General features: G+C 39.0%; 1 protein-coding gene across 2 annotated transcripts in view; it reads right to left on the reverse strand.

Moving 5' to 3' along the window:
• Positions 1–2,685: 2,685 nt before the first annotated feature.
• Positions 2,686–12,442, reverse strand: part of gdpd5b (glycerophosphodiester phosphodiesterase domain containing 5b) — a 50,863-nt gene continuing 41,106 nt past the window's right edge. Inside the window, exons 10-17 of one of the 2 annotated variants that reach the window (XR_013844802.1) lie at positions 11,175–11,325; positions 8,420–8,641; positions 7,991–8,148; positions 7,717–7,864; positions 7,133–7,215; positions 4,986–5,098; positions 4,308–4,572; positions 2,686–4,137 (exon numbers count right to left, since the gene is read on the reverse strand). Coding sequence is in view for 1 of the 2 variants with exons in the window: in XM_080025099.1 (XP_079881225.1) it covers positions 4,052–4,137; positions 4,986–5,098; positions 7,133–7,215; positions 7,717–7,864; positions 7,991–8,148; positions 8,420–8,641; positions 11,175–11,325 (961 nt within the window). In the remaining variant the exon portion in view is untranslated. The remainder of the gene's footprint in view (positions 4,138–4,307; positions 4,573–4,985; positions 5,099–7,132; positions 7,216–7,716; positions 7,865–7,990; positions 8,149–8,419; positions 8,642–11,174; positions 11,326–12,442) is intronic. The other variant, XM_080025099.1, reaches the window with a different exon arrangement.

A 12,442-nucleotide genomic window follows, 5' to 3' on the forward strand; every position in this document is an offset into this window, starting at 1 on the left:
GAGGCTGTGTTCATGCAAATGGCTTCATATTTGGTCAAGGCTAATGTTTTCTGACCAATTTATGAATTTTATCCTCAATTCATTAATTTACACTATAATGCACTGTATATTAATTTTCCTCACACTCAGCCTCCTTGGCCAAAACGGCACCTCATTGACTCCCATTCAAACGACATTTTTTGACCCTTCTGCCAATAGCTGATAGAAACCAGATTTTTTTTGTTTTGTTTTATTTCCTTGCACTAATGTCTTGAAAATTTTAATTTTTTGTGTTTTTTTTTTAATTGCATCGGTTTTCTCTCATATACCATTGGTTTTAATTACAGGCTGAGATTTAATATTGCTCTCCTCTGCTACTAGCCACTGCAGGCCACATGAATAAATTGTTTCAGCTAAAATGCTCTCTCTGTATTCTTAGTGATGGCATAGTATAGTATAGATGTGTTTTTCGACAAATAAGTGTGTGTGCGTGTCTGTGTGTGTATCCAAACACGGACACTCAAATTCACATAGAGAAAAACAGTTCAGTGTAAATCCATAAAAACTGCATGTGTTGATCCCATGGTCAATTGAGTTTAAATACATGAATTTGGTAATATTAGACATTCATCCTGTTCTTATACCTTGAAATTTTACATTTTTACTATTTTACAGCTGATGCGTGAATTTCATCCTTATAGGCCTGAAGAGCAAAGATACCCCTAGTGGAAACAAGGGAACTGTGATTCATTTTGTATTGTTATCAGTTGTAAAGGCTATAGGCAGGACTTAATTCATAAAACATCTGAAAAAATCATAAAAATATAAAATTTCAAGTTATAAGAGCAGGATGAATGTGTAATATTACCATATTCACAAACTTATCCTCAATTAACCATGGGATCGAAACATGCTGTTTTCATGGATTTACATTGAGCTGTATTTCTATGTGAATTTCACTATCTGTTATTTGATACACACACAGGCACACATATTCACAAATACATATTTGTTGAAATACACATATACACTACTCTATGCTATTAAGAAGAACCCAGACAGGGCATGTTATCTCAAATATTTTATTCATGTAGCCTGCAGTGGCCTAAGTAGCAAGGGAGTGCAAATTTACATTTTAGCCTGTAGTTGAAACACTGGCATATGTGTGAAATTAGCAACAACTAGTAAAAAACACAAAAAATGGAAAATGTCAAGACATTAGTACAAGGAACCAAAAGAATAATAAAAAAATCAGTTTCTCTCATCTTTTGGCAGCAGGGTCAAAAAGTGTGGTTTTAATAGAATTCTGTGTGCCGTACAATGGCCCTTAATGGAGGGCACATTTTAAATCTTAAATAGCAAAAAGAATAGAAATGCATTCAATTCAATATTATTGTTAATTCTTGACATCTATCACACTCTTCTAATCCCACTCAAAAAAATCCAATTTAGACTAATTATTATTTAGCTTTTTACTTTTTGTGTTTTTTCTTTAAAAAAAACGAGTGACTTTTTCTAAAACAACTGTAATTTAAAGGGTTAAAATCCTTAAAATAAAGATGAATATGGTTTGTATGGTGAGGACTCGAGTTGAAAAAGAAAGTTATAAAAAAAAATTGTGGAAAAATACATTCATGTTATTTTTATCTACATATCAATTCAAAGTGACATCTTAAGCGCCGAAGGAGGCTGAGTGTGAGTCTTTTTTTAAATCTTAGATATAAAAAAATATAAAAATGCATTCAAATCAATTTCATTGCACATTTTTTACATCTATCACACTCTTACAATCCCCCTCAAAAAAATCCAATTCAGACTAATTATTTAGCTTTTAATTGATATTTTGTGTTTTTCCATTAAAAAAAACGAGTGACTTTTTCTAAAACAACTGTAATTTAAAGGGTTAAAATCCTTAAAATAAAGATGAATATGGTTTGTATGGTGAGGACTCGAGTTGAAAAAGAAAGTTATAAAAAAAAATTGGTGGAAAAATACATTCATGTTATTTTTATCTACATATCAATCCAAAGTGACATCTTAAGCGCCGAAGGAGGCAGAGTGTGATTTTTTTTAAGGATGCACTGAAGGTTAAGATAAAGAAAAAGGCTGTTTATCTTTTATACAGTATAAATCATTGATTGATCCCTACTGAAAAAGTGAAAAAATAAGATAAACAAGGAGTTATTTTTATATCATGTCTCACTGTAGGAGTCTAACCTCCTAAATAATGACTTAACTGTTACAGCCTACTTTTCATCCAATTAAAAGTACATTTCTCAATGTTGTCACTCTATTTTGACCAGTCAAACTAGATCCATTTTATGGCTCATATTTCCTGTCAAAGTATTTTGCATACTAAACCAATTGTACATACCACTTTCAAAATTTATTTTTAAAAAGATATGTTTCCCTTTGAGATTATTTAGATCTTTTTTTTTGCATAAAGCCACACTTCGTCACACTTTAGCATTTTGTGCTTTCATGGGCAACATGATTGCTCATGAGTTCTGCTGCTTCCGATTCAGAAATGAACAGTGCTGAGAGAAATGCTTTCTTATAGTCTTTAAGTTAAGAAGCCTAGAAACACCTTCTTGAGCTTGAAAAACCTTATGAAATGTCCCAAACAGTTTATTTTGACACCGATTCCTTTGGGCTTGGAAAAGAAAAACAGCAAATAATAAGAAAAACAATTCCAGAAAACTCCAGTATTAGAAGATTTGTTTTAATGTTTACTTCTGAGGCACAGTAATACCCAAAGAAAGAAAATAAACACAAAAGGCAATCCATTCCTTGACCCTGTGCTGCCTGTTGCAATACCTGTAGCATCCCTTCACAATAGCTTAGAGCTTTATTTTCACATTAAGCACCCACTTCATTTACCTTACAGCATTCGGTTTTTACACCATCAACCAACATGTAGATGCATCGTGTATGTCAACACTAAAATACCATATACTTGACTCCTTTTCAGAGGCTGAGGAGGAAGGGAAATGACTCCTATCATGACCAGACTATTTGCTATTGTAATTACTAAACAGTTTCTCACCGTCACATAATTCTTAGTTGGGTGGAGAATCTCATACATTGGTTCACCTTTTTATGTTCAACACTTGAAATAGCACTGCACACGGGTTAAAAAATATATACCCAGCCAGAATACGTACAATACACCATACACATCTTTAAAAAAAAAAAGAAGAAGAATCCAAACACATTCACATTAACCATAAAAATACACAAGTGTTCACCCCCAAACCAATTTCACCAGTTCTCTGGTTGCACTTGGAGCACAGCTCTCACACACTCTCTCACACACACACACACACAAGTTGATATGATCATTACAGTTCTATGCACTGGTCAAACCTCGGGCAGGGTGCCTCGAGAGGCATCATTCAGCCTCTTATCAAAATAATTATCTTACATACACCAGGTGAATATTTCACTTGGGGAGAAGGCAGGACTCCTGTAAACAGCTTGTTTGTGTTTTTGTTTTTCTCTTTAAATATAAATATTAATATTAGTACTATTATGAGCACAGTGAAGTGCTGACAAAAGGCAAGAGCATAATAAGCCGTTAGCGTTTTAGTCTCATGCTGCAATAAAGCCTATTTAAAAAGAAATTCATCTGCTAAGAGAAGAATAGCATGTACAGTGGTTTAAAAACAATGAAATGCTTTGGAAAATTAGCTTAATAATATTAATAATAATAAAGAATCTGGAAACATCTTTAATAAGAAGCAGAAGCTTGTAACTCATATGGGGCCTCTCTTGACATTTACTTGCCAGAAAGGAGGCCACGGATTTTGGCGACTTCCGTCAATAAAAAGTGCGTGTAGTCCTGTGCGATATACAGTATGTCTTGACGAGCAAGAAAACAACAAAAAACTATTTACAGAATGTACACAAAGCAACTGGGTGGTTGTTTGTTCTCCATCAGATACAGCAGTCTGTCTGTCAGTTAATCAGCAGGACAGAGGAGAAAAGAGCTCACATCTACTAATACAGGAATGATGTGTCGTCTTCTCCGTGTCGGCTCTGCTACAGCAGCTTCATACAGGCCCGGGCCCAATCACTGGCTAATGCCCTGATTGGTGTAGTAGTCGTAGCCATTGTCCGCATACAGCTCGTCAGCACCGCCGACTCCATTCCCCACCTCTGGAGGGCGCCAAAGAAAAGGAAGAATAAGTCAGCGTGTACGTTATGATGGCATTACACTCATACATCACTTTCAAAAGCACATCAGTTTGCAAGGAAACACAAAAAGATGATGTTGTAACTGAATTAGATCATGAATGGGAAAATGATTTTGCACCAATTTGACTAACCTTTGACCACCCCAGCACGAGGCTGTCTAGACAGACTGGGGTGTTTATAAGCTCCCCTACACATGACAGTGTGTCCAGTGGGAGGGTTGTGGATTGTGGGGGAAGTTTGGTGCATGAAGGGGTGGATGGATGAATGGATGGAGGGGAGAGAGGAGGCATAGTAGGCAGAGAGCGAGGGATGCAATGGATGCATGGAATAAAGGAGTAAGTCACACTGCTGGTAGGTAGTTGCACATCACGCAGCCAGGCTGCTACTGGGGCTGACCTTCATCAGGGAGAAGAGGAAGAGGAGGAGCGAGAGAGACATTCACAAACACTCAGAGAGAGAGATGCATGCTGGGATGGAGTGACATGCTAGCTGGGCCCCATGAAACTCTAAAATGGCCAATTCCTCATCTCTTTTTTTAAACATCCTTGTTCTTTATGGTGTTTTCACCTTTATTCGATAGTTTTAAGCAAAGACTTAAAGTGTGGAGAGAGAGAGAGGAGGAAGACATGCAGTTGCATTCCTCATCTTTAAAAGGTAACAAATGTTTCAGCAAATCAAAAGGAAAAGTTCAAAGAGAGGTGTTGGTTTCAGGAGTTCAGGAGCCCAAACAACACAACAACAACAACAACAACAACATCAGCAACAAAACACACCCTAGAGTGACAAACAAAGATTGAGCAGGGTCTTACCAGAGAAGATAAGCTTCTCCTTCATCACGCTGAAGTCTCGGCTGGACCTCCTGACAGCGGCGCTCAGCATGATCTGTTCAGGGTTGTAGCTGCGCATGCCGCTCATTCGATACCTGTAGGGTCACATGTTTGGTCAGAGATCTCCCAGAGACAGTAATGGTGTCACTAATGCTGCCTCTGCTCTCAATATGCAGTCAAAAGGTCAATATTTAGTCATTACAGGAATAAAGTTTGTAAATAATATTTACTTAAAATATATTTAATAAAAAATGGCTACACTGCGCTATTGGAGACCCTTTATTAATTGTTGATGTTGAATCAGTTTTATAATATGGTAATTAACATTCAAATTAATGGATTTTAATTGATCAATTAAGCATTACTTTATCACTGTTGTCTGTTAATCAAGCAATTGTAACAGTGTGTGCTGCATTTCCACCGATGCAAACATCTATTTTTCAATACAGCCAATATAAGTGAGCTATTTTAATTTAATGTCACTGCTGTCGTTGTATACTAATTGAAAAATACCTCCTGAAATAATAATTGGCAAAATAGAATTGAATGCAGAACACATTTCTCTATTCTGTGAAATGTGAAGGCGGTTGGTTAGTAGCACAGAAGATCGCTCGTGGGGTCAGAAACAGGACTCAATTTATTTCCTGCATGTGGAAATAGCGTCCTTGCTTTAATGAAAACGGGCTCTGGGTTTTAATTTACTTAGCTTAATAGGAACATTAGTCACAATGAACTGCGGCTAATGCACAGAGGCATTTGGAAAACAGAAATGCAAACAAGCGAGCTTTCAGTTCACCAGCATCAATTGAAGCCAATCCTGGGGCACTTCCACTAATGAATTCATATCCCCTACTTCCTTTTGGACATGAAGTCGTTGGGCTTAAGAGGATGGATGATAAAGTTTAAATCTCATTGGCAACTTAATGCTGTGTGGACATTTTGTGCTGTCTGGCTGCAAAGCCTCTGTTTTGTGTTTGCTCACAGGGACAACAACGTGAGCTCAACACAGTACAAAGATTCAGGTGAAATAGAGAGAAGTGTGTGAGAGAGAGAGAGAGAAAAATAAATAAATAAAGACGATGGAAGTAGAGTGGAGAGAAAACATCTGATTAAGGGGTGTGTGATGTCATAATAAGGAGAGTGAGAAAGAATATATAGAGAAAGAATGGAAAAAGTGAAAAAAGGAAAAATAATGCGTCAAACATAAAGAACGATGGATAAAAGGAAGAGAGAGAGCGAGAGAGAGAGAGAGAGAGAGAGAGAGAGAGAGAGAGGGGGTTAAAGCCGAGAAGACTTTGGGTCAGAAGAGGTGACCCAGTTACCTGATCATGTGATAGCTGGGAGAAGATGCCAGAATGCAGCAGAGGAGAAGAGCATGCACATCAGGCAGAGGAAGAGGAAGAGAGGACGAGGAAGAGGAAGGAAGGACAAAAAGAAGGCGGGAGACAAGAGAGGGTCAGTTTAGAAGCCAGCAGAAGCTACTGAAGAGCTCGGCTGAGCAGAGCAAAACACACAAAGCTCTGGACCGAGAAAAAACTAAAAGCAGGATCAATGCCCTCCATTCCCAGAGACGACAGGAGGATAGGCCATCTGTCTCTGGAGTCGTCACAGAAACAAAACAGAAAAACACACTCAAAATCCTACATCTCCTCTGTCACAGCAGCAAAACAAAAAGCATCATTACAGCTTATAGGACCGTACAACACAGAGAGATTGGTAACGCTCTACAATAAGGGTACATTAATTAACTGTTGGCTATTAGCAGTTAGTTAATGCTTAATAAGCATTAACTAACTTAATGCTTAGTTACTAATGCTTAGTTAAGCATTAACTAAGAGTTAATTAATGTACCCTTTTTGTAAAATGTCCTTTTAAAAAAGTAATTATTGGCGAAAATCATTATAACAAAGGTGGTTAAAACACAAGGGAACAGCATACAGTATATATGTACACACTGTTATGGTAAAGATTTGATAAACTAACAGAGATGTTAGTGAACAGTGCTTGTTAATTGACAGTATAACGAGACATGTGTAATTCATGCACCAGCAGAAACATGGTAATCATTCAATCTTTTGCAAGAAATGTCTCTTATGATCCGACCACGGCTATACCAGCAAGGCACTTACTTCTGGAATATGAATATTCCTATAATTGCGGCAAAGGAGACGAGGTCTGCAGACACCCACATCAGGCAGTATTCTTTTGGTCTCTGAAAATACACACACACACACACACACACACACACACTACTGTAAGTCTGGGTTTCGCCCTCAAATTGTTTATGGCCATGTCCACCACTGGGTGGAGCTGTAAGTCAACAACACAGTCTCTCATGGGGGCGCAACATCCAAACTTTCTTGTAATATACAGGTACTTCTGCAATATAAAATCACACTTTAAATACATTTGATTTATAGAAAAGAGATCGGTCATTTAAATAGCAGCTCTGTTTAAAAGTGTAATATTGTGTAATGTATTCAACAAGCAATGCACTTCTTTAACAAAAGCCTTAACAGTGTCATGTACAGCATAACATGAGGAACATTAAAAACAGACCAGACAAGCTCAGGTGAAAGCAAGGCTCCGTTGTTGATGTAACCTGTTCAAATCTTGTTTAGTCATGAGGCTGAAGGAAAGGAGACAGGTTGTCTGATAATACCATCTATACAGATACATACTATAGCCTATAAGGGATATGGTGGGTCCTTACCATGAGCCAGACGGGGTAAGTCAGCTTATTGAGGATATGTGGGGCCTGTGAGGAGACTGACACCACCCCGCTGCACCACAGCACAGAGTACAGCCACGGCTCATTGATGGGGTAAAGGGTGAGGTTGATGTTGGTCTGGGAGAAGTTTCTGAAAGCGGTCAAACACATTCAGACACGTCTTTGGGTATGAAACCATGTGCTAAGGTGCCAACATGATAACATGTGTGTGTGTGTGTGTGTGTGTGTGTGTGTGTGTGTGTGTGTGTGTTCCTACCTGATTTCCTGTGTGCTGGCCTGGTTGTATCTGAGCAGCAGCCTGCTGATGCCCTTCTCATGGAGGCTTAGAGGACTCTGTTTCTCTACTGAGGTCTGGATTAGACCGGGTGCCTGCCTTCTCACCTGAGCTCTGTCTTCATCTGGAGTCCACATCACCTTCACACAGCACAATACATGTATATATAAACTGTATAGATATACTGTACATACGATGTTATGACAAAATAAATATCGAAAAGTATGTCCCAATTGTATGCCTACTGCATGTAAACTATGTACTATGTAGAATGTAGATTAGTTAAAAAGTATGTGCGTAGTAGTATTGAATATGTGATTTGGAACGCAGGGAATGTTCTAGAGAGGAGTAAACATGATGCGGACTGGGTCTCAGAGATCTGTTCTAAGCGTCCAGTTCCTATTTACTTACCAGACTCTGGGGGACTCCAGATTGCAGCACGGCCTGCAGTGTATCATTGATCCAGCTGTAATGACAGGGGTGCTCCTGAGGAGGTCTCCTCAGCCTAAACACCACACTGCTGTTATGATAGGAAGCCAGCTTTAGGAGCTGCTCCAGGCTGCACACACTCTGGTTGGCGATCCGATCTCTCTCATGGGGGGACAGGTGGTTCACGGTCCAGAAAGGATCGTCCTGAAAACACAGGGACAAAAACAGCATGAGGAAGAGGACTACAGATGTTTTCAACAGGTGTGTGCAAAACCAGCGCTTCCATTGTTTCAAATATAATTACGCATGGTAATAACATTACTGCTGCTAGAAATTCCATTGCGATTTTGGAAAACCGCAAAATATGTTTCAGTCGGATTACGATAACTAATTTAAAATGTTTCATTGAGCAAGATATAGTTAGAGTTTGGATGCTGTGTTGGTGGTGTGGCCGTAAAAACGGAGCAGAGCAATGACGCAAGAGAAGCAGAAACTGACAAAGCAAGAGGTAGAGAAGGGAAATCCTGCAGCTTAACCCATTGATGACGGCTGCTGCGCGATGCCACATTGCCTCTCCTGCCTGATGCTGCATCGTGCAGCATTTTTACTTTATCTAATTTTCATGGCATGCGCAGCATAGAATGCACTGTCATTGGTTCAAATACACATGAGGTGGGTTTTGTTGATTTTTTAAGACCACGTGACCACCCAAAAGTTGTGTGGTTTGCCGAAAATCACATCAATCAAAAAAATAAAAAATAAAACAAAATAATTTAAAAAAATAAGCCTGCTGTGTCAGCGATAGTGTATTACAGAACAGTTAGTGGCGTTTGGTGCGCAGAATCAAGGTCCACTATAGGCTACTGACGAAAATCACATTATTATTTATTCTTTTTTTTCTCCCCCATCTAATTTTGACGATTTTTAGAAAAATTTGTTGGTGTGTAAGCGCTAAGGGAGCATGTTTAAATAAAACCTGTGAACCTTAATTTTTAAATGTATTTTATTTCATGTTTCTATGTGCTACACAGGCTTAGATATTAAGGTTTTGGTAGACTTGACAATTCGTACTATTTTTTCAGAAAACCCTCAGGCATTAAGGACATCCATCCTAGATTGCCATAGTCATCAATGGGTTAAAAAGACCGCTAAATGGTGAGAATGTGTTCGGTTCGTGTGGTAAGGCATGTCACGTGTATTTGTAGCAGTACACCTCGACTTGACTACCTGAAGTCGCCCGTAGGCTTCTCTCCATTTATGCATTCATAAGTCCCAATGGTTGCTAAGAAATAAAAGCATCCATCCAAGTGTTATGTAGAGCGTTTTGGACAACGCCTACAAGAAATAAAAATAGAGCATTGTTTTTTCTTCTCTTCTCCTTCAATCCTCCCTTGGTTCACCGCTCACTCTTTCCTTGAAAGAGCACACAGGAGAATCAGATGATCCTCCATGACAGGCTTCAATTCACTTCACTGACTAGAAGTTTTGTTTTGTTTTGTCAGTTTAATGACACTATTATTACACAAGCCAGACAGATCAGGACATGTTTGGCCATATAGTAATCAGACCGCGACAGAGAATTGTCATAACCGCTGTACAAGCAGACAGACATATGAAGGCTTTTCTTATGAATTCCATTTCGTAGCGCAAATGCAAAGTAAATAGACTGGGGGGGAAGGGTGGAGAAAACAACATAGCAGAGGCATGACAGCCAAGTGTCTCTGCATAGCAATCCGATCTGATAAAATAAAACCTTCAGAGGAAAAATGCAGACTAAAAACGCAACCTTCAAACCTTCCTTTAGAAACAAGGTTACACAAAGAGTGCATTAAAAGTAACACTTGCTGCAGCAGTATTTGAGCGAGTAACTAAATATGAAGAACAAATACTACTTGCAGTTTACTGTAGAAAGATTAAAGAGGAACAGTGCACACAAGTAGCTATGTCTCTAAATGACTGCATCTCGCACCAAATCTATAGATTCCCCACATTAGTAACATCAGTTTAAGATGATTCAACATCACAAATAACACATCTACACACCATACCTCTTTGCAATATGCACACTCTGCAATGGAAATTACATTCTATCAGCACTGCCACTTTAAACTGCTACCCAGTCATATTTGGTGTTACTGTCGTCCTTAAAGGCCTACTTCACCGGTTTGAATATGAAGGTGTATTGAATTCTGAGATCCTATGTAGTATAAATGTGCAAAAAAAATTAAAATCGGTTCATCCTAGCCTGAGAAAAGGCAGAAAGAGTGTTTTTCAAACCGGTGAAGTAGGCCTTTAATATGTCAAGCACCGTTTTTGATTCTTGCACTGTTTTTTTTTCATTTTTTTCCCACCGTTCCACTGTCACTTTTTGTATATGTTTGCACCAAAAAGGGAATTTCATTCAACTGTAAACTGTGTTTATAGTGATCACCAATAAAGCTAAAGTTGAGTTGAATCCAGAACAGGCATTGTTTTCTGCACCGTGGCTTGTCTGTCAGTGTGTTTTCATCCTGTACTACTTCAAGCAGGTTGAAACAAAGCATCATTTTGAAGCACCCTCAGGTCACACTGCACATGGGAGAGCATCGCTGAAGCAATCATGGATCTCAGTGTGTGGATGAAAGCAGAGGACATGTACTGTATACTTATGACTCAATGGGCCGATAACCTTTTAATCACACATCAATGAACCAAATGGCTTCAATTGTCCCCATCATCAAACATACAAGGCCTTCACCTTTAGGAACCAGCGCCCTGCGTTGAGCTGCTGCAGATCGGTCCAGTTGAAGGAGGAGGCGTCGTTCAGCTGTCTGTCTGGGAACACCTTGGCTACGTCTGTGCTCCTCTGCAGGGTGCGGTCATGCATCAGGAACGGAACTCCATCATCGCTAATGATTGACGGGGGGGGGGAGGGGGGGGGGGGGGAGCAAGTCAGCAAGTTCATAATACTTATACATTGCTTAGTTTTAAAATAATTGAGTAATGATGTGTGTGTTCATGAGAAGCAGTGTCCATCTGCTTAGTTTCCTTTATATCCCACTAATATTAAATAAAGGATTCTAAATCCCACACCTTCCCTCGCTTACTTACATTTATATCATAATTCAAACTGAGCCAGCATTTTGACAAATTAAAAAAATAAAAGGACTCGTCTAAGGTAACTTTACCTGTAGCACATGCTTAGTTGAGGCAAGCTACACACTCTCAAAATGACATTAGGTAAGAGAAGAGGTGACAACAGTGTGTTAAAGGGGTGCGCTCTTGAACTAATGTCAGACAAGAAAAGACAAGACAAGACAAGAGTTTGGCCTAATTGTGAGGTATTGCTGGAAACTGCTGCTGCTCAAAATTTGAATTACAAATGACTTCCCTTTTTTGAGTTTACATAAGGTTGTTATCCAGTTGAAACAAGAAAAAAAGCTCTCCCATTTCTCGATATTTGCTATTCAAATCCTCAGAAGAAAATCGACTCCTTTCCTTTGTGTGTTTTTGTGTGTGTCTGTTTGTTAACTGTTGATATGAGATAGATGTATGTATGTGTGTGGGTACTGTTCAGTACCATTAATAGCGATGCAAGGAGATACAATTTCCCCTTGCAACCACCTTTGTGTAAGTGAGTGACGAGCTGTCCGTTTGTGTGTTAGGTGGGCCCACACACACACGCACATAGTATACTATATATGAAAATTTCATGAAATCTGAAATAGTTGTCATTTAGTGCATTACAAATATGCTGGCATATTTTGTATGTGTGTGTGTGTGTGGGTGTGTGTGTGTGTGTGTGTGTGTGTGTGTGTGTGTGTGTGTGTGTGTGTGTCTGTCTGTTTCTGTCTGTGTGTTGTCTGCTGCTCCAGTGGAGTCTCTCCGTCTCCCTAGCTGTCATCAGTTCTAATTACTCAGCGCAGTCAGGAGCTCACCTGTCAGTGGCCCTCAACAATCACACACCATTCACCTCTCTTAGGATGTACACTGAGCAAACAAACACACACAGACACAAACAAGGTG

Source organism: Ammodytes marinus (assembly GCF_949987685.1).
Source record: "Ammodytes marinus genome assembly, chromosome: 3".
NCBI lineage: Eukaryota > Metazoa > Chordata > Actinopteri > Uranoscopiformes > Ammodytidae > Ammodytes > Ammodytes marinus.